Source organism: Grus americana, chromosome 3, assembly GCF_028858705.1.
Source record: "Grus americana isolate bGruAme1 chromosome 3, bGruAme1.mat, whole genome shotgun sequence".
In the NCBI taxonomy this organism is placed as follows: domain Eukaryota; kingdom Metazoa; phylum Chordata; class Aves; order Gruiformes; family Gruidae; genus Grus; species Grus americana.
Genome location: NC_072854.1, coordinates 60,411,105 through 60,435,254, shown reverse-complemented (window position 1 = coordinate 60,435,254; position 24,150 = coordinate 60,411,105). Strand labels below are relative to the sequence as shown.

The 24,150-nt window shown below is 38.0% G+C and overlaps 1 protein-coding gene and 1 long non-coding RNA gene across 8 annotated transcripts in view; one reads left to right on the top strand and one right to left on the bottom strand.

The window, feature by feature from the left end:
• Positions 1–24,150, bottom strand: part of LAMA2 (laminin subunit alpha 2) — a 379,531-nt gene that overhangs the window by 139,742 nt on the left and 215,639 nt on the right. For all 7 annotated transcript variants that reach the window (XM_054819583.1, XM_054819586.1, XM_054819585.1 and 4 more), the window contains 4 exons: positions 23,256–23,369; positions 16,768–16,895; positions 11,035–11,121; positions 4,523–4,734 (listed from right to left, as the gene is read on the bottom strand). In XM_054819583.1, coding sequence (XP_054675558.1) covers positions 4,523–4,734; positions 11,035–11,121; positions 16,768–16,895; positions 23,256–23,369 — 541 coding nt within the window. The remainder of the gene's footprint in view (positions 1–4,522; positions 4,735–11,034; positions 11,122–16,767; positions 16,896–23,255; positions 23,370–24,150) is intronic.
• LOC129204163 (uncharacterized) lies at positions 1,285–23,307 on the top strand. Its single transcript, XR_008576294.1, has 4 exons — positions 1,285–1,349; positions 4,358–4,407; positions 8,119–8,189; positions 23,174–23,307. It is a non-coding gene; the product is annotated as an uncharacterized LOC129204163 (long non-coding RNA).

The window sequence follows — 24,150 nt, the reverse complement described above, 5'->3', positions numbered from 1 at the left end:
TCCCATACGGTGACAACACACATTAACCTACCCATATTAATGTGGAATTTTGCTCCAAATTATTACGGTGAGAAATCTTGCCTTGACTTCATAAACAATGTGTTTTATATCCACCTCTCAGATCAAAAGAGGATGCTTAGGGCACATTACTGAGTATATGATGATGGAGAAATAAGGTTTTAAAGCAATAACAACTTTGCCTTTATATTTTAATTAGTGCCAAATTTATGGACCGAGAGGGTGGTGGGGAAGACAAGGGTCTCTCCCTCTCAGAACAGCCTGGCCATTGCCCTGAAACTTGGAGTGGGCAGGGCAGCGCTGAGAGAAAAAAAAGTGAAGGGTACAGACCCTTACACAGGCTGTCTGTGGGATTCAGCTCTGGCAGGTGGGAGCGCTACTGCTCCACATGCTGGTCCTGCTGCCCTGGGGTCCAGTCCGTGCTGATGCGGTAGGCAGGAAATGTTGGCAGGCTGAGGACCCAGAACAAGGTTACCTTCTGGGGGCCTTTGCTGTGGGGGCAGTAACCTCTGCACCCCCCCTCAAAAGCTCTTCCTCACAGGCAGCACCCTGGAGTGCAGCTGAGAAAGAGACTGAGGATTATGTGCTCCGGTGACTCTCTGGTACCTCTGTCTGAGCAATAGCATCCCAGTTCCCAGAGGAAATGTAACCCAACTGGCTAGCCTAACTCATCACAACGCTCTCTTAAGGATTTCAAATGGTAATGAAAAGGAGCCGCTGTTTCTTGAGGAAAAGAACAATGCTTTTGACTTCTAAATTCTCCTGTTTTAGGAGAAGAGAATTTTTTGGGAAGCTTTCTGCCACCCTTTATGTTCTTTGACCACAATTCTTTTGGCATGCAGAGATGAGGAAAAAATCCCTTTAGGATTCACAGTAGAGAAGAGGGATGTGATTGGGTGTCACAGGGACTATGCCCATGCAGCGACCAACTCCATCAGTGTGGGCTCGTTCCTGCATGTCCTTTTTTTCCCTAGAGGGGAATGAATTCACATCTCTATATTGATTATCAACGTACTCTGTAAACCAGGGCTCCAATCCACGTTTTGCCTTCCTGTAGTGCCCTGACTGCATGTGTTGGTCTTCTTCTCAATGTGACAGCTTCATTTTAAGAAACACTTAAAAGTCCCAACAGTGAACACATGGTGGTCACATACTTGCATGTCACAAGGTGTCATTTGAAACAAAGCAGTTCTATTTTTCCTGTGTATAGACTATTACAACAGGAGCTCTCTCATTACTTTATTGGACTTGCTACATTGTAAATGGAAAGCATTATTTTCTGTTCTTCTCCCCACTTCCGACGTATTCTGCGAAAGTTGCTTCTTTTAAATGTAAGTGAACTATGGCTTCCCAGTTTGTTCATGGCCTTATTTCTCAAATGTTTGCAAAGATGTCTCATATTCTGGAATAAGTAACAACACCACATTGGACTCTCTTATCAGCCTGGTAACACCTTCAGAGGTTTTGATCTCTCTCTGTTTTGTGATATATTTTTAAAATGTAAACATTTAAAAACACTTCTGCTGTAATTAACATTACTTCTCTTTTCCTTTTACTCTCATTTTTCAACACTAACTGAATACATAATTTATTTCTTTCATCCTGTATATGGCTCTCCTACCATAATATTTATGTTTTAAAACTGCTGACACTCCAAACTGTACACAGTGATGAGTAGCACATATATATCTTTTGAGTATCTTTCTAATTAAAACGGTCAACAGTGAAAGATGATGCGTAAGCCCAAACTCACAAAACCACAATTCTCAATGCAAATTAACAGTATTTCACCACCCTTTTTACCCAGACCTCAAAAAACAAAGCCTGTCTTATTTGCAATGTTTTGCTAATCAGGCATACACCACCACAAGAATCAAAAAGAAAATTTACACTGATTTTGCAAAGAGATGAGATTGTACTATTTATATTATATATTATCACAAATGGCATAGCATGTATTCTTAACTCTGCCACAGATGACTGAGTGCAGTGCAGTGGTAAGGCAGAATTTGGAAGTCAAGACTTTGATTGTTTTTCCTGGCTGTGGCAGTATGTACATACAGAAGAAACATAGTCAGGGCTATTAATCTACTAAACTGCTACTCAATCTGATAAATTGCATTTAACTCACCTAAAGTCTTCTCATTCATTCACCTCTACTGGGAAAATTAGCTATTGTCCAAGCCTCCAAATGGCTGCTATAATACAATACAACCTGTCAGAGAAATTTGTCTTACTTTCTCCCAAAATGACACTGGTCAAGATCCTTCTCACTCTCTCTCAATTTGTATGTTTATGCGTGTGCATTTATAATCAACCTACACACTTATTCATCTCCAATGGCAGTACCTGCACATAGGCACACCTGAATATCAGCTTTAATTCATCTCACGGCACTTAGCTCTACAACCATCAGCACAACCTCCAGGTATTTGCTTCAGTACACTGTGCTATTTCACACCAAAAACCAGCCTACTAGAATCAAATCATATAAGCCTAGGACATTTGCTCAGTGTTCTTAGATTTATTATTTTGTACAGATACACCAAGAAATTCAGAGACACTAGAGTGATATAAAGTTGTACTGTCATTTGAAACGGTTAATGCACATGACAACAGCACTGTACTGAGAAAGAGCAAGAAACATTTCAAACAATAATTTGAAAGCAAAATTCGTGCTTTGCAATACTCTTGGATTTGGCTTTTTAATAAGGAATGAAATTGAAAACAACAAAGTAAAGGCACAGTCCCTCTGATATTGTAGCTGCAGGGCAAACTTCATGGAAGTCTGCAAAGGAAATAAAAAATCATATGCAAAAAAGAAAACCCACATGAAAGATGGAGAGTAGATGAATACAAGGTAACTGAGCACAAAGCTATGAATACATTAGGGGGCTCTCCTTGTCAGTGATACTAACAACAAAAGCAGAGCTTGTAATTCTACATTAAATATGTATTTATTTTTAATACTTTTTTTTAATTGTATGTTTTCTGAACTCTCCTCATATTATGTCTCTTCCCCATGCAGGTGCCACTACTGTAGAAACAAGCTACTGCAAGATATGATTTTTGAAATACACTTCTTTTTAAATAATGTTATACACTTAACACCCTAACTTATATGACATTATTCATCATGAACTGTTAACTCGTGCAGAGAATATATGTGATTGTCCAACTTTTATCCAGCATTGTATAAAGTAGATACAGAAAGCATTTACACAGGTATATGTCTTCATGGCTATGTATGATTTTACGTATATCAGCGTTATTGGCCTTTGCTGAGAAACCTGGTGATGCTCTGCATCTCGCTGGCTCCCATGCAGTCTTAGGTGGTCCAACCGAACTCAGTATTTGCACTGTCAAACTGCAAGTCGCTAATAGACCAAACCCTGGAGATGGATGTTAGCGTCTCAGACCGCTGTGCTTGCAGCACATATTGCAGAAGTGGTCCCTGTGTTCCTGCATGCACACACAGCAATAAGACAATGACCCCGCTCTTTTACTTGCATAATTTTATACTGATAAAAGACCTTTGCACTCAGTGGAGTGGCTCTGAGTTTATTCAAAGGAAAGAAAAGGCTTAAATCCTTGTGACAGTGAAATAAAATTCTCTGCTCTTTCAGGACAGTTTACAACCTGTTGTATTCCATTTCTCAGAATGGAGTGCAAGCGTATGTGAAGAATGTTTTTAAGTTAAAAGCACTTGCTCTGCCTAATAGCTGCAATAGCTGCATTCTGAGTTGTGCCAGCAATGGCTCAGAGAGAGTCACTGCCTCCTACAGAAGCAAAAGCTCCTGCTCCTACCAAATTCTCCATCTGCTCTCAATAATTTCCTGCAGTCACTATGGGGAAGTATGAGCTGGGGCTCATACTTAAACATGCCACCATTCATCTGAGAAATGGTAGCTTGCTGCAGTGCCAGGTATCTTCCTCCAGTGCACCTTAGAAAATGCATCAGATTTTAGACTCTGCTTTGGAGGAGGTGGGAGAATCTTGCCCTGTAAGAGGCAGCAGCTCCCAACTCTTACAGAGGATCCTATAGGTGGGAAGGAGGCCACAAGTGCTGCCAAAGTTGGACCCTGCAGTAACTGAAATATCATTCCCTCCTTTCAGCACCAATCTTACTAGTTAATGGGATTTCCCTGGATGGCTTATAGCATTTTTAGTGAATCGTTTTCATTTATTTGTATTTATTTTTGTAGATCTGACATTTAGTATAACCTTTTGCATCCATGTAATGCTCTGCTCTCCCAGGTTTTTTCCATGTCTGCTTCATTACTGCTTCAACTACAGCAGGAAGTTTTTTAATACGTTCTTCTTTCTATTTACTTTGAAGTCTCCCTTTCCAGAGGCAGATGCAAGTAAAACACTACTGTTATTAGACATGTAAGTACACCGTATCGTTCTCTTGCTCGCACATACAGAGGCACAGTATTCCTCTCAGGAACATGGATATAGGATAGATCAATACTGTCAGGAGCAGTAATAGTTCATGACTTACGTTGACAGTTCTTTGCATCAAGAGCATCGCCAAAATATCCATCAGCACACCTCTCACAATATTGGCCTGTTGTACCTGGCTTACATATCAGGCAAGCACCAGACAAGCTGTCACAGCTGCCAGGAATGGAGAAGTCAAGGTTGTCATTACACTGGCATGGCTGGCACGATCCCCCTGGTATTAGAGGTTGTCCAAAATAGCCTTCTGCACACCTAAGGTAAAAGACATCACCAGTTAGGACTCTTAAATAATCCTCTTATTAGAAATATTTAATTTTGTTGCCTCACTAATCACCAAAAATGATTTGATCTTCTTTCAAGTATTTCTTAAGCGTCTTTTCTCTCTCCCCCTCCTTGTCCTTTTTAACAACACTGTAGATACAGTACCAGCTGAAATCCTGCCAGTTCTGCTAGTAATTAGATTTCAGTGGGAGAACAATCTTGTCACTGGCACTGAAGACGAGACAAAGCATAATAAGAAATCTGTCTATTGGCACACTGAAGGAATTCAGGTCCATCTTAGATAGGCTTTGTATTTCAGCACATCATGTCTAGATGTTCTGTACTCATTTACCAGCAAGCTTGATGATTTTTTCCCTCTACCTTAAAAACATGTTTAGTTTAGAAAGACAGGTTTAGAAAATAATACAAACATAAATTTGTTTACCTAACAAGATCCTCCCCTGACTTAGCCTTCCCCTGATCTACTGCATGGTCCGATTTGTTTAATTAATGGATCGCTAATCTCTGTGTATAGGCAGGTAACAAAAAGTTTGCTCAATATCACAGGAACTATGTTGGTGTGTACTACGCCTTTCATATTTTAACAGAGATGTCTAAAAATATCACCTTATTTTCCACCTTGCCCACTAGCAATTTCCTGTGAGTACCATGTAAAACAGGTTAGTGAATCTGACCTAACATGAGCGTGTATTTAAAGCGAATTTCTACTCATTTCACAGCCTATTTCCTATTTATATTCTGGTCTGCTTTCCTTTTCCATTACATTTGCTCACACTTCACAGTAAGAGCAACTTGTAGATAGTGAAGAAAAAGAAGAAAAATTGCCGAGTTCCAGCTAATGAAGTTATTCATGTGCATCTCAGATGAACTCCAATTAGTGTAAAGAAAACAGAAAGTACATAAACCACATTCCATAAATTAATGTTTCCTACTATTTTAAAGTCAGTTTGAACACAGTTCTAAAGTACATAGATATCCTTTCTGCTTTGTAATAGTAGCGGATGGTATGGTCAAGCTTACCATCCACTTCTGTACCATCCTAATACAGGAATGCAGAGCTCCACCATGCTCTTTCACTTTTGTCCCTTTATGCTCATCAAGTTCATCCTTTTCCTTGCATCCAGGATATCTCATGAAGCTACCAACTGCATCCTAAACAAAGCTGTCTAAATATTTATTAAATAGTATTCGCTATCATTAGCAAAGAATACAAAAATGGGTAACTGAGACTAGGGAGGAAATTATAGCTGGATCTAATTGAACAGGTTTTTTATAGTAAGATATTACACAAAAAGTAGGATTTTTTTCCATTCTCTAAAAATACCCACAATGCAGACCACAGATGAATAATATGTGTAAATATTCCAGTGGTTTGGGTGCATGTAACCACTCAAGAACATGAGTAAAATTTTCACAATCTAGCCCACTATGCTTTACTCCTTTAGCATAGCCATCTCACAATTACCTCCTCATAGCAACAATACATCAAAATCTTGTCATTACAATAATTCAGGCATTTTATTTTCAGAACCTGTCATGAATGTAGCCACATATTGTACCTCCTTGTATTCCCTGCAAAGAAATTGATATTTTTTCCTTGGATGGAAGATATCTCAGCAACTACAAAAGACTGATTTTTAGCTTATTTTGGCCAAAACAAGTTGGCTTTTTTTCACTGATATCTCAGTTACAAAGGCCAGGAGTATCTCTTAATACATGTAACAATTAATAGCCATGTTTTATCAAAGCCACAGAATAACTGGATAATTTATGTAGTTATCTTATTTTACCTAAAACAGATGATGCGTGAAGTTCACCTACACTTTGCTGAGATATTTCTCACTTATTACTGGTGTATTTGTCATAAATCTGTACCTTTTGGTATTACTAATCTATTTGACTTCACTTCATGTGTATTCATTTTCCTCTTTCACTTTCATTTAAGGGTTAGTCCTGTATCTGATAGCATTCACAGAAACGTACCAAGCAGTTCACAGAAAAAATGCTCCAGGGACTTGTGAGACATGCACTGCTACTCATTTCCTTCTGTTAATAGCAGGAGACCTTGATAACTCTTTGTATTCTCATCAGTTTAGACTTTCTAATTAAAATTTGCAAAACCCACTACCATCACGTAGCTATGTTCTCCTTATATACATACAAAATCTCGAATCCAGATTCAAGATGATCCTGAAAGTAGGGGTAAATCAGTTAAGCTTAAAAGAAAACTGTGTGCATATATCTACGTGTAAATCCTTCCACTTTTTCTCCCACTTCTCCTGAAGTTGCACGGGAAGATTAAAAAAATCCACTTTCACTAATTCCATCTTTATTCCCTTAAGTACATTTTTACTTCAGCTACTCTTCTCAGATTCAAAGCATTGCATGTTTGGCAAGGTTTATATTGAAAAAAACCCAATAATGCACATGGCATGGAAAATTACATTTATGTATTACGCAAAATACCTAAGTAAACAACTGCTAAGTACAACAGAACACCTCTGAGATGAAAAAATAAATAACGATAGGAGTAAAAGCAGTGAAGAAAGATTGTTTCCATATTTTTCTTTCTTCCTCTATGCTCACCTTTACCCTCAAATGCAGGTGTGTCTGTGACTGACACCATTGGTTTTTATCTGGCATAACTGATGCCAACTACAGCGGTACTATGTAAACATATGTGTGTGTATGTGTACTGGGTCTGCCTGGGATGGAGTTAATTTTCTTCATAGCAGCCTGTATGGTGTTGTGTATATACATATATATACACGCAAACACAGGGCTATTTTATACATTTCTTTATATTTACTGGGGAAAAAAAACCCCTTGAGACAGAGTAAATTTAGGCTGTAAATCCAAACACTTTAAATTCTGGAAATACTATTTTTACTGTTGCTTTGAAACTTCTGTGCATTCAACCTGTGTACAAAACCGGGCAAAAAACCCTGTGAAGAAACGGCTTGTGAACACGTAGTTAAAAATCTTAACTCAGGTGCACAACGCAGATGTTATTGTTGTATGACCAACTATAAATCTTGCATTTTCTAACATCAGAGCGCCTACTTTTGCAAGCTGTAAACAATCCTGCAGAACACATTTGTTGCACCCAATCTCCTGAACATTTGACCCTTTTTCCATTAGCACTGCAATACGGACTTGTACTTCTGGCGCAAGTGGCAGAATTGTATTAGCGAGAAGGAGCAGCAGGTTGAAGTCACAGGACTCGCAAGGGACTGTGGCTGGTGACACTCTGTGCTAGACCTGAAGAAAAGGGTGGGGGGCAAGGAAGGACACGACCCAGCTCACCCTTCTCCTCCCACTTAAGTTACACTGACCTCTTATCTCTCCTTCTAGCATGAAAAGGTCACTGGAACCATATTTGTAAATGAAAGAGTGCTACAAGAGAAGCTGGACTCTCAGCCACGGTATGCTCTTGTCTATATGAAGACTATGTAGCTGGAAAATGCGTATCATCATCCTATAAATGTGCTGGGCTCAAAGGACAGCTTTTAGACATTCTCATACACCCTTTCCATGGAGCTGGGAGAGTGTCTGTGCTACCCCATACACCTTGGGAAAGTGAGCAGTGAGCAAAGGAAGAACATAAGTCTAATTTGCTGGGGAAAAGGCTTAAATGAGGAAGCTGGGCTTTCTCTACAATTGTACATATGTGGTAACTCCCAACACAGTTTATATGTGCAATTTTTTTGATGGTGTTATGAGCTGGACCCCTCAGAACATTGAACAACTGTTGCAACATTTTCTGGAAGAGTTCAAGTGAGAGAAGTTGCAATATTTTTTTTTTTGACTTTTTACAACTCAGGTGTAAAAACAAATAAATAAAAAATAAATTAAAAAATAAATAAATAAAAGATCTTATCTCCCTAGGGGGTAGAGGATGATTTTGGAGGCCAAATAAGTACATTACTGTGTATGTTCACTTCATGATACTTGGTACTTCATGATAATTTAGGACTGTTTAGTTAATGAGTCATGTGGCTCAGATCACTTGTCACTTTGCAGTTGCTAAAATGAAAGAGAATTTCATGTAAACTTTTTTAGCAATTATACAATCACTATTAATAGCAAAAGGCAACACACTTTCTCCTGTTGATTACTATTGACAGCTGTGGGCATTTCCAAGCAACTTGTTACAATTAAAAGCAAATACTTCTATGAACATTGGAATTAATGGCCTAATTTCCAGTAGATTTATATCTCACAGTTACAAGGCTAAGGGCTGAGTATTTGCTGCAGGATGTTGCTATTCAGCAGGGAGTAATCCCTCAGGCTACAGCAGCGCTTTTTCCTTGCCCTGTGAAAGTTTTCTTATGGGCAGAACATTTAATAATCTCTGTCTCTCTCATTCTCGCTCTCATGTATTCTCTGCTGTTTAATCAGGTGTGAGTTCACACAGTGTTCTCCCCCTTAGCTATGACATGTCCTGATCTATTAACCTCTATTCAGCCACTTCTTTTCGCGAAACCTTCAGGAACGATGATTATCTTTGAGACCTCCTACCCTTCTGTCGAATTAGGTTGAAATTGACCTACAAGTTCAAATGTCTTTGCGGGCAGCCAGACAGACACGCACAAAAAGATCACACCAGCCTCATTTCCTTGGGAATTCAGGCTAAAATCCAAGCCTGCCACTTATTCAGATTCTGTCCTACTACATCTACAGCCTGTGCTCCACTCAGAAATAGCACTTGTTGCTAATGGAAGCTGTCAATGACCCTGCATTGACAAACTGCCACCAAAGTGCTCTTGATGTGATTTATTCCTGCCATCATTAACTTCACAGCCCACTAGCTGAAAGAAGGTGACGACTTCCCAGACAGACAGGAAAAGACAGGCAGAAAGAGCACGCAGCAGGAACAGACTCAGTGATGATGGGTGGAAACAGGTGACAGCCTGCACTCTCACTTTAGGACAGATATAGCACAAAAGGGGATTTAAAAGGAAGTAGTTGTAAATGTAAATAGGAAAGACAGGACTGGAGGGCGATTCACAGCGTATGGTGAGGTTCCTGCTTTTCTGGTTGGCTCTTTCTCTTGGTTCATTCCTACTTTTCCTCATCCCAGCCTGAATATTTTAAGTCTTCATTCAGAAGCCACACCTGTTTTTTTAAGGTTTACGTTGGAAAACGCTGCAAGTAGCTCATGGAAGTGCCAAAAGGCAAAAGCCTAAAAAGGAACACAAGTGCCATGTTTTCATGCCTCATAACTGTCTAGCCAGGTGTTAGACAGTTCTCTGTCTCCCTCAAGCCCTCTTACAAAGGTGTCATTTGTAGAGTCACAGGGGACTGGGACCATGGAGCCGAAGCCAATGCTGATTCATCACGACCTCCAAACAACTAGCAGAGGTCCCCTGGCACACTAACTGCTCTTGAAAGCTGTTCCATCGATGTGAAATCCCCAGGGACCAAAGGCGTGCAGACATAGTGACGATATCCCTTGTCTATGCGGTCTCACCTCCTGTGGAAGGGGGTTCCCGGGAGCTTAGCACCAACACTCACACTAGCCTTCTGTTTCATTTAAAGTCTCCTTGTGATCCTTTCAGAATAACAGGATGTAAGAAGGGGAGAGAACTTTCTCTCTCAGCACTGACATGTCACTCAGACCTGTCATAGCCAAAGACAGACGACATATCTTTTTTACTTGTCTTTTGTAGAGGTAGTAATAAGTGTAGGAAATATATATTGAGCTTTTCTATGTATTTGACAAAGAATAATTACCTTCTTTGTCATTAAAACCTACCTGGCTCTACTTGCTAAATAAAGAATGCAATGGGAAACTAGAAGCAACAAAAATGTAAAATATTCTTTTTAAAAATAATTAAAGTCAACAAATAACTTAGATGAGCTGTATTTTCACTGCATATTAACTTCTCTAAAAGAGGCATCAGTAATTTATTGCATATTTGATTCACCATGCTCTAGACATTCAAATGACAAAAGAGACAAAACAATTATAAAAATCTTAGAAGAGTGACAGAAAAGCTAGAAGAATAATTTTTTAAAAAGTCTCTCACTTCTCTGCAAATGCTTCTTGGAAGCTTTGTACTTTACCATAAAGCAGTAAAACAGCCACTAGAAATATACAAATCCATGGACACAATATCGGAGGAAGATGCACAGGAATTTCTTCAGTGAGTTTCAGAACATGGGAATGGGGATGAGAAGGGGAAGTAAAACAAAGGTAGAACAGTTCCATGTGATCAATACTTTTGTTTCAGATCTCATATGGTTAAAAGCCCGGTGCTTGCTTACCTTTCACAGCGTGGTCCCACGTACCCAGCTGGGCATTCATCGCATATTAATCCACGACTTCGATCAAAATGACATGTCGGGCTAAAGCTGTGTTGTTGATATTGGGTAAGAAGAGGGACAAGGAAGAAACATAAAGAAAAGATGGTTAGCAGCATAGCTCTCTTCCCACTCCAGAGATCATTAATTTGCAAAACAGCGTCCAGGAAAAGTGGACATGGGGCTTAAGTTTGACTCCAGCAAATTGAATTTGGAATGACTCTGCTATTTCTGTGACACTGAATGTAGAGTAACGGATGGCAGCATCCCAATAGCCTGTTATTACGGGACTTGAGCCTGCCACCGAGCGGTCTGGATACTATTAAAAAGGCAGGAATGTACAGCTGTTTGTTTGTGCCCCCGAGGGCCTGGCAAAACAATCTATGCCATAATGTGGCCCTTATATAAATCTTTCTGAAGGACAATTGGTTTGAAAGCTCAGTTAACTTTGTGTCTAATCGGCTCTGAAAGGAACCCAGTGAACAAGGGGAGGGGCAAAAGGGGAAATATCTGGTGCAGCTTCCCAGAGTGCGTTTGAGTAAATTGAGTGCCAATGACCTCAAGCAACAGGCCAGACAGGCATGCTGAAGTTTAAGAATAGCTTGTAGAGTAGAAAGCTTTACCTCTTTGCTATGCTATACTTATTTTTAGCTGGGTTTTTTTGTTTTTGGTTTTTTGGTTTTTTTTTTTTTTAATAAATAAGGAGATCATAGGCATTTGCAAGCTCCACCTCTCAATGTCTGTGTTTAACTCTGAACTGTGCTCCTTCACTGGTTAGCATTTCACTTTCCGTAACCTTTCTCCCTTAACACACTTTTGTGAGGAAACGTCTTGACACTCTAACAGACACCGCACAGAAGAAGCAGCAACCTGTTCTTCTATCATTCTGGAATGATTATTAGAGACAGAGACATACGAGCACCTTTATAGGGCCTCATCTATATAATCGTAATCAATTTTGGTCAACCAAATGGCAAAATAGAAAAAGGGGGAAAAAGGAAAAAAAATGGGAGCAGGTGCATAGTGGGGTGACTATTCACAACAGGAAAACAAAACGCCTATCTGAGAAGAAGATAATAAACTTATCTTTTGTAACCTAGGAAAATAGAAGTTGAGAAGGAATAGAATTGGCCTAACAAAACATCTTCAAGGTAAAAGTTCATGCTGCAATAATGACAAACAGACATAATCTGACCTTGGATAAATTAAAGCAGGATATATGATGAAAGTTTCTGGAAAATAATAGGCACAGGGAAGACAGAAAAGCTTAATTAGGATCATGTAATGTGATTACCTGCTGGTGACTGGACCCCACTTCTCAGGAGTCATCCATCCTATGATCTGACCTCAGTTATTCTTTATTCTGTTTCTGATTATTTCCATTTACAAATACCCCGTCTGTCACAGGGCAAGTTATCCCACAGACATAAGAGATCAGTAAGAAAAATGTGGGAAGGCCAGGTCCAGTAAACATAGGCACATATTGAGATTTCCTTCTTTTCCATCAGGATTACGTGGTGTTATTTTGCAATGCCATTCATTTAAGAATAGATTCATAAATGCATGAGGGGCCAGTTGAAGAAACAATAATTGTTCATTCTATTTTTAAATAGCAATGAAAGCAATTTTCAACTGAGGCACACGTTATCATTGAATCTAATCAGCAGCACCTGACATTTCAAGTAAGATCCTGCTTGCCAGTCCCAACCTCACTCTTTCCAAGAGCTACATGGGAAACTTTGTGGAGATGCTATCACAGCTCATTATAGCATTGCGCAAGATTGACTATACCACAGTTCCATCAAAAGCTTTGAATTCAATTGCATAAATTTTAAAGATAATAATCATAATAGTAAAAATAGTATTAATAGTAATAATAGTATTAGTAATAATAATAATAACATAGTTATTATTACCAAGCTATAATAATGAATAGCAGAATTTCAATGTTTTCAAGGGTTATGCTCAGACCTAGCATCCTTTGACTCTTTCTCTGACTTAATAGTCAGTCCACATCTCAAGACTAAACATTAATATATTGAGAAATTCCCATCTGCATGCTATAAAGGAAATACGTGATAGCAGGGTGAGAAAGAAAGAGTTTATCTTCCTGATTATTTAGAATCTCATTACTCACTAGTGATAAATACTAATGAACAGTGTGTATTGATCTGTCAAAACAAGCTTCAAAAAATCTTACTTCCTCTTGATTCATCATCACTCTTCAGTTTTTACATAAGGTAACAACATTAATATCAGTGAGGTCATGTGACAAGTATGAATACACAGTATGGGTATATATGTGATAGGTCTATGTTGGGAAACAAGGCTTCTTAAATACTTACAACTATGTTACAGAAAACACCTCTTGGGAATAAGTTCGTGATTTGATTTAATTGCCCAAGAAAAAAATTAACATTCTGAGACCTGAATTTCCAGTTCACATGCTACAAGTTTACTTGTGACCTTCCCAAGCTGAGTGAGATACCTTCTATCTCCCATTTCCAATGATAAAACATTCCTGTCAGGGTCTTCATCACCCCTATTAAATTTATCACCATTTCAAGAGAAAAGCAGTAATTATCCCAGACATCTACATTTGGTAGAAAGAATTATATAGTCGTATGTCTGATAATTGCTACAGGAAAAAAACCCCAAACAATCAGTTTATTTGAAACCCCTTAAAGACTAAGAATGTTAGAACAGTTTGCAAGAGTGATGCATTAATGAGAAGAGATAAGACAAAGACGACAAGTGTGCATTACAGATGCCATTTTTAATATGGGTATTGATCTCATTTGCATCATATAAGCACAAATGTGGAGATATATGCAAAAAGAGGAAAATATAGCCCAGGATCTAGAAAACAAGCTTAGACAACCTAAGTTTAGTTTCCTGATTTGGCCAAGCATTCTTTTCTGACATATGGCAAGTCACTTATCACTGTTGTGCTTCAGAAGGCAGTTTTATGATTGGCTTCACTGATTGCATATGGAAACTGCTGCCACTAGGAAACAGGAGAGGGAATGAGCAGCAGTTAAATCGGCTTAAGTTAACTATAGAACAGCACCATCATCACCACATTTCTAAAATGGAGACAACAGTTCTCCTCCACCTTATGTGGCATTGCAAAGAAAGTCTCAGGTGCTGTGAAAACAGTGATGGGAACCATTATAAACATCATAAAGAAATAAGACACTGCTATAAAAGACAAAGCTAATTTCTTAATATAAATATATGTCAGAGGTCTGTTATATGGACAATATTCTCTGTGCACCAGGAACTTAGTCCTAAGCTTAGAGACCTACAGATGCCCTGTCATGCCATGTTAGGAATTAAATGCGACAGGAATTAAAATCTATAGACAGCTATTTATAATCATTTGTACATAAATTAGTCACTTGTTAGGTTAGTCAGAAATCACATGACGTATACTACATCTGTACAGTGACATAAGCTTGGAAGAAATTTATTTTTCATGTGAAGGATGTGGGAAAGAATCTGAATTGTTTACATATATTATCACTAGCATGCCAAACTCACTGCCAACAAAGAGAGGAAAATGAGTTTTTAACAGCTTTCAGGTAACACATTAAATCCTTAACAATCTCTTTTTTTCCCTCATAAACAAATTTAATGATTGGTCTAGAAGTGTAAAGTCATGAGAGCTTGAACCTTACACTGAATTCTACAGAGCTTCAGGATGATGTTCACAGTTTCGCTTTGGTCCATTTTAGAAATAGAAAGCCATTGTACAATTCTAATTGCAGGACTCCCACAGTTTCACAGTTCAAGAACATTTATATTCTGTCTTTGTTTTGTACCTATATTTCAAGAAAACTAAATATTAAAAAGGGGACCCTCTTGTTCAATTTCAGAAAAGGGAAAGCAACGCAGCCAGAACTCTGATGAATACATAACAGAGGTCTCTAGGCAGTTTGCCAATAAAAACCTAAATTCAATCTATTTGATTTGGTTTGTTGCACATCTGCACAAGATATAAATGTGATAGTGTTTTCCTGCTTTGTCAGTAGTGTTCTCAAACAAGAGAAAGAGAAGTAATTAACTATGCAAGAAAATACTAAGTATGTGAAAGCAATGAGGATGTCAGAGGAACCATGCCTGAGCAGCAGACATAATAAACCCATGTATATCTAATAAAACCAACTGAAGACCTGTGATAACAGGAAGGCAGGCTCCCATTCTACAATCCCCTGAAGTTTCTGCTGATAAGTGCTAAGATTATGCCTGCCCTGATCAGTGCAATTTTAATAGGACACAATGCCCCTGTAGGCAATAGCGTTAGCCTGAACTACTTAAAGAGCAAAATTTGGTTCATCTGTGCCTGATGTTGGCACACTGCCATTCAGATGATGTTCTCTTCTTTACTTGCATCTTGCAGAGCTCCCTCTCTGTGCTGGTGGTAGCCACACATTTTGCCCTGTAAACCTTAAGTACTCTTTATGCTCAAACAGTAAAGTGCATTTCATTGACAGAATCTGACTTCTGTTTTGGGCAAAAAGGGTGAAACAGAAGAGTAGAGCTGAAGGGAAAAACAAAAAAAAACCCACTCCAGTGGGTTTATCAGCTCCTATAGCCACTTAAAACTTTCAAGCTGTGTGAAGAGCTTGGGATGGGGCAGCCTTTGTGCACAGTCTACAATCTTCCAGTACAATTCTACAATCCTTCTGAAATGCTTCGATGGACTCACAGTGATTCTTTTCAGAAGGGAAACATATCCAATTGGTGGCTGGAATTTGGGCAAGCATTAGTTACCACTGCAAACATGTCAGCCATACTCAACAGTTCCTGATCTTCCTGAACAATTATTGAACGTGTTGCACCACAGCAGCTCTTCTGTGTAATCTGGACATGTGCTACTTGCACCACGGCTGGTTTTCACTGAAGCCATACTGGATGGCATAAACCAAATGTGCTAATTCAAACCGAACAGTTTTCTTCAACTACATCACATCAAAGGATTTTGGTATTGTTCTTTTCTAGGTGCTGATTGGGACAAAATCAGTGAAAAAATGTTTGAGCCACTTGCCTCTTAAATTGTAGGTAGCAAGTAGTGCAGACAAGCTTTGGAAATGAAGGAAACATTTGTTCTTATATCAGAGTTTTGATTAACTTTTCACTATTATTTTTATTCAATAAAACAAATTTATAGTGATTATTCTGAGATATGCTGACAAAATATTTTCACTTGCAAGATCTAAGGCTGAATTCAGACTCCAAAGGAATCAAGATTATCACTGAGTGTTGACTGGAAGGAAAGGAAAATTGAAAGCAGAAGAAATCACTATTTTATCTGATCAACATAAATTGATTTTAAATTCAATGATTAAAATCCCCCCCCACGTCAAATCTGTAAATTCAGCTTTAAAACTAAAAACAATTACTCTTAAGGAGGACAGAAAAGCAAATGCTAGTTATTGATTCAAAGAGCAGTCATCCAAATTCTGTGTTGTTCTGTCTAGCCTGGTCTCATCCAGCTTTTGTCTTGATCTTTGCCTGCCTGTGAAGCTAAGCACTCCATACAATTGTAAAAAGAGAACTAAAGTTTATATTGCAGAATATATTATTTGATTAATCCACAAAGAAAATCTCAAATGCACATGCAAATGTATAAACTAAAAAGTTATGCAATTTACTAAGTGAAAAAGTGCAATATGTAATAAATATACATCTTACTTGTTAGAAAGTATATTTAGGGGGCAAGCACACAACTGACAGTCTTCAGCTGTCCCTTTGGTCGGATCACCATAGAAGCCAGGAAGACATCTATCACAATAAGAACCACCTGTGTTGTGCTTGCAGTCCTAAACAGAAGATGAAAAGTAAACATTCACAATTAGAAAACTGACATATGGAAAGTCCTTGAAACTCGTTCACCTAGCCCATCTTCTCAACAGGATTGTCAGAGGTCTGCAACATGTATTCTAATTTGCTGCTGCTGGTTGAGAAACAGTTCTAGAGGTTAGCTGTCACAATCAGTATGTGTCAGGTATCTGTGTTCTTTTGGATAATTTTTCTCTATGTAAAACAAAAAGAATATTTAACTGTAGACCTTTACCTTTCCACCATACAACAGCCACATTATTGTTTTAGCTTCCTTAAAGAAAACCAGCCTTCAGAGCAGCACAAAACAGGTTTAGTATTGCAGTCTTGCAACAGGCCAGATCTTGTGACAAACAGTTTTCAGCTGTTGACCCCAGAAATACAGCCCAGACTATATAATTTATAAAAATGAATTACTACAGTTCACATATAAGTACATTAGCTCATTTCACAAGGTACACGGCCAGCAGTATACCAAATATATTTCTGAATAGTAGCAAAGCCTGAATTACTTAATTAATACTTGTTTGCTAGAAGGGCATTCAGACTCTATTTTATGAGTCGAAAAAAGGATGAATATACTGTATAGAGGGCCCTATTCAACAGTTTGTCTTCCTTTAGGTGACTGGCTTTCATAAAACAAGAGATAGTTTATCTGAGCATATGAAACATCCCACATAAAAATGGCAGCACTAGATCTGCTTTTTTTGTATATAACCTTTGGCCCGATCTCAAATTAAATGATCTTTTGGCAGAATAAGAATTGGTGCTCTGAGAATGGGCTTCCTATGATGACTTGTAGGAACCAAGTTTTAAAGAGTAATTACCCCTTCTACTCTTCCTCCCCCTTCACCATATAGGATTTAGAAATTATAAATAATTTGGCAGGATCCACGATAGGCTCAGCAAATTAGTTTTCTGGCTTAAACTCTTTCCTTTTTTTTTGCCACATTTTTAGCACACCACACTCTTCCTTTCACTGCTATTTTCCACAAGATACCGAAGTGTAGCCCTTTCACAGTGTAAAAACAGAGAAAGCAAGAGAAATATTTTTGGCTCTTAAATGCCATCTTGATGTGCTTGGGTAGAGACTGAAAAAGCATATGGCAACTTGAAAAGGCCAAAATGAAAGCCATGAGAGAGATTTTATTTAATGGGGTGTGTTCTGATCTGATTTAGACAATGGGCCAGATCCAGTCTAGAATCTGTCTCACCCAAGCTGCTGCTTAAGAACTCTTGCGGGTTTTTTTTAAAAGGTGTAGGTATTTCCAAATTTATGATTTAATTTAAAATATTTTTAGAAACACTTTAAAATTGTTTTCTCATTGTAATAAGTCACACGTATGGTACTGACTGATATTTAATAGCCTTACTTTCTGAAAGACATAATGTATCCTCAAAAAGGGATGAAGAAAATGGCACTATTCTAAGGAACACTGATTTCTTCTTCACGACTTTCCAGGATTGCAGTGATTTGTAGGAAGCTTTTTTTGCATTGTGCTCTGCATAGCCAGTATCACACATGCTGAAAAAGCATGATACCCTTTTCAGTCATGAGCACACTGGAGTCAAAAGCTTCTGTCTCCAGGAATGCTCTTTGCTGTTTTAAAGGGTGCATTCTTATTGCTTGTGTATACCATCAGCATTATCTTTGAAATGAAAGCATTAGTCACAATATTATATTTTCACATATTTGGTAGATTGTGAGCTAATACCAACAACTGAGACTCTTAGTACAAATAAAATTATGGCTTTAGAACCATCAGCTGGATTAAATTCTACTTCATTAGGTCATTTAAGTCCATTTGATTGTTAGTTCAAGTGCTGTCATTCAAAAAGAATCTACCGGCCATACTGAATAAGTAGCTGGGAACATTAAGATATGCTTTTAAAAGGAGATGTGACAAAAATAATTTAAGTGTTTCAAAAGAAAAAACCTTTGCAATTCAACTTTTTTAAGGCGTCATGTCAAATTATTTGTACTTTTTCTGAAAAATAATGGATTCTTCTTTTGTGTTAAGTTTAGCTTTAAATATCCTCAGACATATCTTACTGTTTTTGAAGAATATGAACGGCTTATATGTCAAGGGTGTTATTAAAGTGAGAGGAGCTAACACACTATTTTAAAGCTATGCATCTCTTACACAATGGTATTTGCAGCTTCTGCTTTTTTAAGTAAAAAACCTGAAACCTTCCATTCTGTAGGAAAACAAAGACCTGACCTTCTTCTCTTTGATGAATTACTTTCTGAAACTCTAATGCCAGTCATTTCCACGTACTGTGTCTAATTCTCCACAATTCAGATCTCTGTATCTGCTTACTTCCTCACCATGAATCAATCCATTTAAAAACAAAAAACAACCCCACACATACAGTGCCAAAATCTGAGCATACGTTGCACAGTGTATATGTTAGAGTTTAGCTGAGAAATAACGATCTTGTGTGGTCCTGTACTTTTCTCCCTGAACCAGTTTGGATTTTGCAGGACAAACAACAAGGATTATGTAGTATGTAGATGTGACATAGTTTGCCTGTTCTCTTCAGTGATGCATTAAATTTTATACTAATTTGCCAAATTTATAGATCACTTTACATACCAAAGTAGATTAGTTCTCAGAACTTCTAAAGATATTATCAATGCTCATGAAAAAATTGTGTTTTCTTGATAATAATTGGTTGAATCTCAGTTTGAAACTTGCCAAATGTACAGCCATGCTTTTGAGCACCACTGAATATAAGCAACTTTCAAATATACGTTCAAATTATTTCCTGAAAACATGCTTAAGCCTGTGAAGTCTTAATGTCACGTTCATAGGAACATTTAATTACTTGTTTTTATGTCACGAGACTGGGTATGAAGATCATGACCAACTGTCCCTGACCTGCTCACTACATTATACACACTTTCTTTTTATTCCCTTGAAAATATAGTTTGTTCCAACACATTGATCTGGTGGTTCTGGTAAAATCAATGCCTTGTTCCATAGATCCATAGACTTTGTGGCCAGGAATGATATTATGCCCAAATCTTTATGCTTTCAAATTCTAGGTACTGGATCTCAAACTGTTTCGAATGCATCAATTTTCTGGACCTCTTTTATCTCCAAACACCATTAATCTTCACTTAGACAACCTTTGAATAAGCAAGACTATGGAATTTATTTTTGTCCCAAATTTTATGTATGACTCAGACCTTGTTGCCCAAAGACTTTATTGCTGATGTCCTGGAGTGTGTTTTCCACCATTTCCTACTGAGCCGGCTCTCCCCCCTTGAAAGAAACCAAATGAACATTTTCATGCCCAGTATCAGGGAATCCTAAATTCACACTGAAAACCATGCCTGCTTAGCTGCATATGCAGCTCAGTGTATATGAATATGGAAAGAAACAGTCTGAATAGAAGGCTAGTGATGAAAATAAAACTTTAATCAGGGAGTACGACTGAGTCCAGGAGAGTGCCTTTGGCACTCCACGGCCCTTCCTCAGGGTATCTGTCACGGACACAACCAGGGAAGCTGCTAGTTTAAGCTAGTTAAAGAAAGCGAAAGGGTAAGCCTGGGTGCCTATTTTAGTATACTCCCTGGCCAGCTAGACCAGACAATGGCATTACGTCTTTGGAAGCATGAATACGCTCTTCTGGCATTTTCAAACTACCGTAATGTCAAGATTACATGGACAATTCCCTTTCCTGGTGGTACAAATGCAATCAGGATGTTGCAGAAGCTTTACATCATTTTCACCTGTGGTATAACCTATACTGCATTTAGCTTGGGAACTATCATTTTTATAGTGTACGTACGAAGATGGGTGAAGACATTTTGTCGCTCCTGTGATGAACGCTGTCTAAAGCACATGTCCGCTAGCTCTGACACTGGCCTCGATCTGCATGGTATGTGCTGTTTACACACAAAGGAATAAAACACAAAATGGATGCCACTGGGGACTGCCCTCTTAGCAATTTGAGCATATCGTAGGGAGGAAAAATCTGCATTCTCTGGGCTCACTAATGGGAATGTGGTATCCTGCAATGAATGAAACACCTTGAAATGTGTTTGCTTTTCATAAGGTTTAGGTTTAACCAACCTCCTAAAGCTACCATAAATGCGTGTGCAGAACACTACAAAAGACCATTTCTGAATGTTAGAACTTGCCCTACGTACCAAAGCAGTTATGTATATCACAATGGTAACGAGAATGATGTGTCATGCAGCTCTCCATATGGTTGCTGTGGGGATCAAAGGGCTTTGCAGGTTACTGCAAGATATGCGTTAAAATGAGCTTTTTATACAGGCCTATGTTGAAGCAGAGGATTTGAGCTTTTATCATGAGTCAAAACCATATTTCAGCTGCTTTTCAACTACATTTCAAAGCTAAGGAAGAGCAAAAAGAAGTATCATATCAGTAAATTAGGTGCCTAAATTGTCTGTTGTATTACTGAAAAAACACCATGAATAATAATAAGGAGGCCAAAAGGCTGTGTAAACCTCAATAGAAAGAATGCCTTTGATGTGAAACATTTCTCTTTTTCAGCATTCAGACTTCTCTCTCTTTCACTTCAAAAGGCTTATGATCCAAATTGAATAGCAGCATTTAATAGCCTGCATGGATACTAACCAATCTAACTTCACTTACAGTGTTTTCAGAGTAAGCTGCAAGAAAATCCAGAACTGATTTTAAGCTCCCTGTGCACCCCTTCTTTACAGCATGATCTAGTATAAGCTCAGGCAGAACACATAAAATACAGAATGCTTGATAACGCATATAGATTAAAGTACATTTTTAACCGGTTGTTTTCCACTTCCGTGTCAGTGCTGTTATCCTTACACCAGCACCCTTGAAACATCAGAAGGGGGAGCTCTACTGTTTCAGACCATAGCCCACGTCAGCTGAAAAGTGCAAAAGCACTAGTTTGCAACTATACAGCCTTCTCTCATATCCAGGATGGTGCTACAGACAAAAATAAAGAGGGACTTGTGCAAGGGCTAAAACTTGAAGACACAGAAGCAAGCAACCTCAGAACTTGCATCTGGCTATGCATCCCTAAACCATAAAGTCACTAGTTATGATACACCTTAAACAGGATTCGCCACTTTCTTTTCTGTTAATTGATTTTTATCCCACACTGATGTTGTAGACATCATAGCTGGAGGCTACGGTCATTAATGCAACAGATTGTATCTTTGTTGAGAAATACCAATCCTAGTGCTAAACATTTTCATTGCATATAAGTGAAGGATTCAAAACATGACTGTCATGCCATACATATTTTTCATCTTAAGGCTTACGCTATAATTAAATTGAGAATCATTTTAAGCTTCTATTCATGAAAAAGCAGTTTAAAAAATTCACTGATCCACATATTAAGGATATCTTGTTTTGCACCGCAATGCAATTAAACATCTTGTATGGGCAAAACAGGACGACCAGTGATAATTCTAAGTGCCAAATTACATTGAAAAAACCCTGAATTTTCATTTTGGATTTTTCCCAGCAGCTTTTTCTTAAGGAAATAAAAGGGAACATTTAGAAACATGCACAATGCAGAGTCTGCTTGAAATTCTACAGGGAAATGAGAATATGATATCCCACTAAACTGGCGCTGGCTCAAATTGTGTTTCTGCACGACTAATGAAATGAGAAATGTTGTTTCAAGCTTCATGCCATGTCAGACAATATAAAACTAAAAATGCCCTTGAGTTAATCAGAACAGTCTATTCAGCATAATTCACCCATTCCAAAAGGCTATGGAACGGGCTGGAAATAGTGGTGTGCTGGTAGGCTTGCTGGGGATAATATCACAGATTTAATTGCTAAATTAGTAGGTAACTACATAAAATCTCCATAGCCTATAAGAAAAAAAAGTTGATTTAGCCAAAATCATATGCTTTTACTATTTTCTAAAATACAATTTATTAAGTGTTTCTTCAAGGTTTAGTAGGAATTTAGATGAAGGAAGACATTAACATTATCTTCTTGTCATACTAGAACAGAATTTACAAAGAATACACTGCAGGAGACAGATGGGAGGGGGAGATAAATCTTGGATGGAAGAATATTGATATATTTGCTGCTTTCTGCATGCCATACCTTATACTATTGATTCTATTTCAAAACATAAATCCTATGTGAATAAAAAATTCCTTTTGTTTAACTGTAGAAGCTACCATATCTTGGTGTGAGGGGATCCTTAACTTCAGCTACAGTTCAACATAAAGATCTCTTCTGTTAATTGCTGGCTTTTTTCTTCTTGAATATTTCAGGTCTCAGGCATCATTAATTCAATTGCACAGGTGTATTGAATTGATGTTGGCCACATCCATCGTTTGCTGTAATGACACTTACCAGGCATTCTCCTGTGATATCATCACATGATTCTGCATGACCAAAGCATGTACATGGTGCACAGACTCCACCAAAAATTGTGCCATTCACCCTCCTGTGTCGAGGCCAGCAAGACTGCAAGATAAATTAGATAAAAAGTTAAACTCTTTTGAACAGAGAAAGGAATGTTTGTTTGGTTTTTTTTTTAAATATTGTGAATTTGATACTTGTACTCACAAAAACATACTTGTCAAATGAATAAAAATACCAACATTTCTCTAGAAACTTGTTTTTCCTGGTGCTATGGCTTTGCACTGACTTTAGCCTTATTGGCAGGTCTGAGATTAGAGGAAGTCTTAACTCGATCATTCTTCTGAAATGGTAAAATAAAGCAGAGAAATGAAGAATTGGAATATGACAGCATCAAAGCAAAAGGTACAGATTGAAAAATAGCCAGAAGGCAAAATACTGAAGGAGAGAGGAGGGAAGAAAACCCCAAAACAACAAAAAACTTTTCTGAGAAATTCAGCTGCAAAGAGCAATTAAAATACCATTTAGTCTTTCTTGTTTGGAGTCTAACAAAAGGCTATACTGAAATAAAGCACAGGCTGAAAAGAAAGCCATCCTTTTATTTACAAATTGTGCTTCTTAAATATAAAGTATAGTCATTTCCCTTTAAGAAAGTGCTCTGATTTTTTTATTTTTTTAAATGGTAAATTCAGATCAATATTACATGCATGGCCAGTTTTTTCTTAGGAAAGGTGACATCGTACAACTGTGATTCATCAGCAAAAATTCGGCTATTCCATTTCTTCATAATAAGATGTCAAGCAGCAGTCTTCCTTACTATATATCTCACAAATGGCTTTATAGTTTTTGCAAACTGTCTTTCCTCAATAAGACTGCTCATGTGATC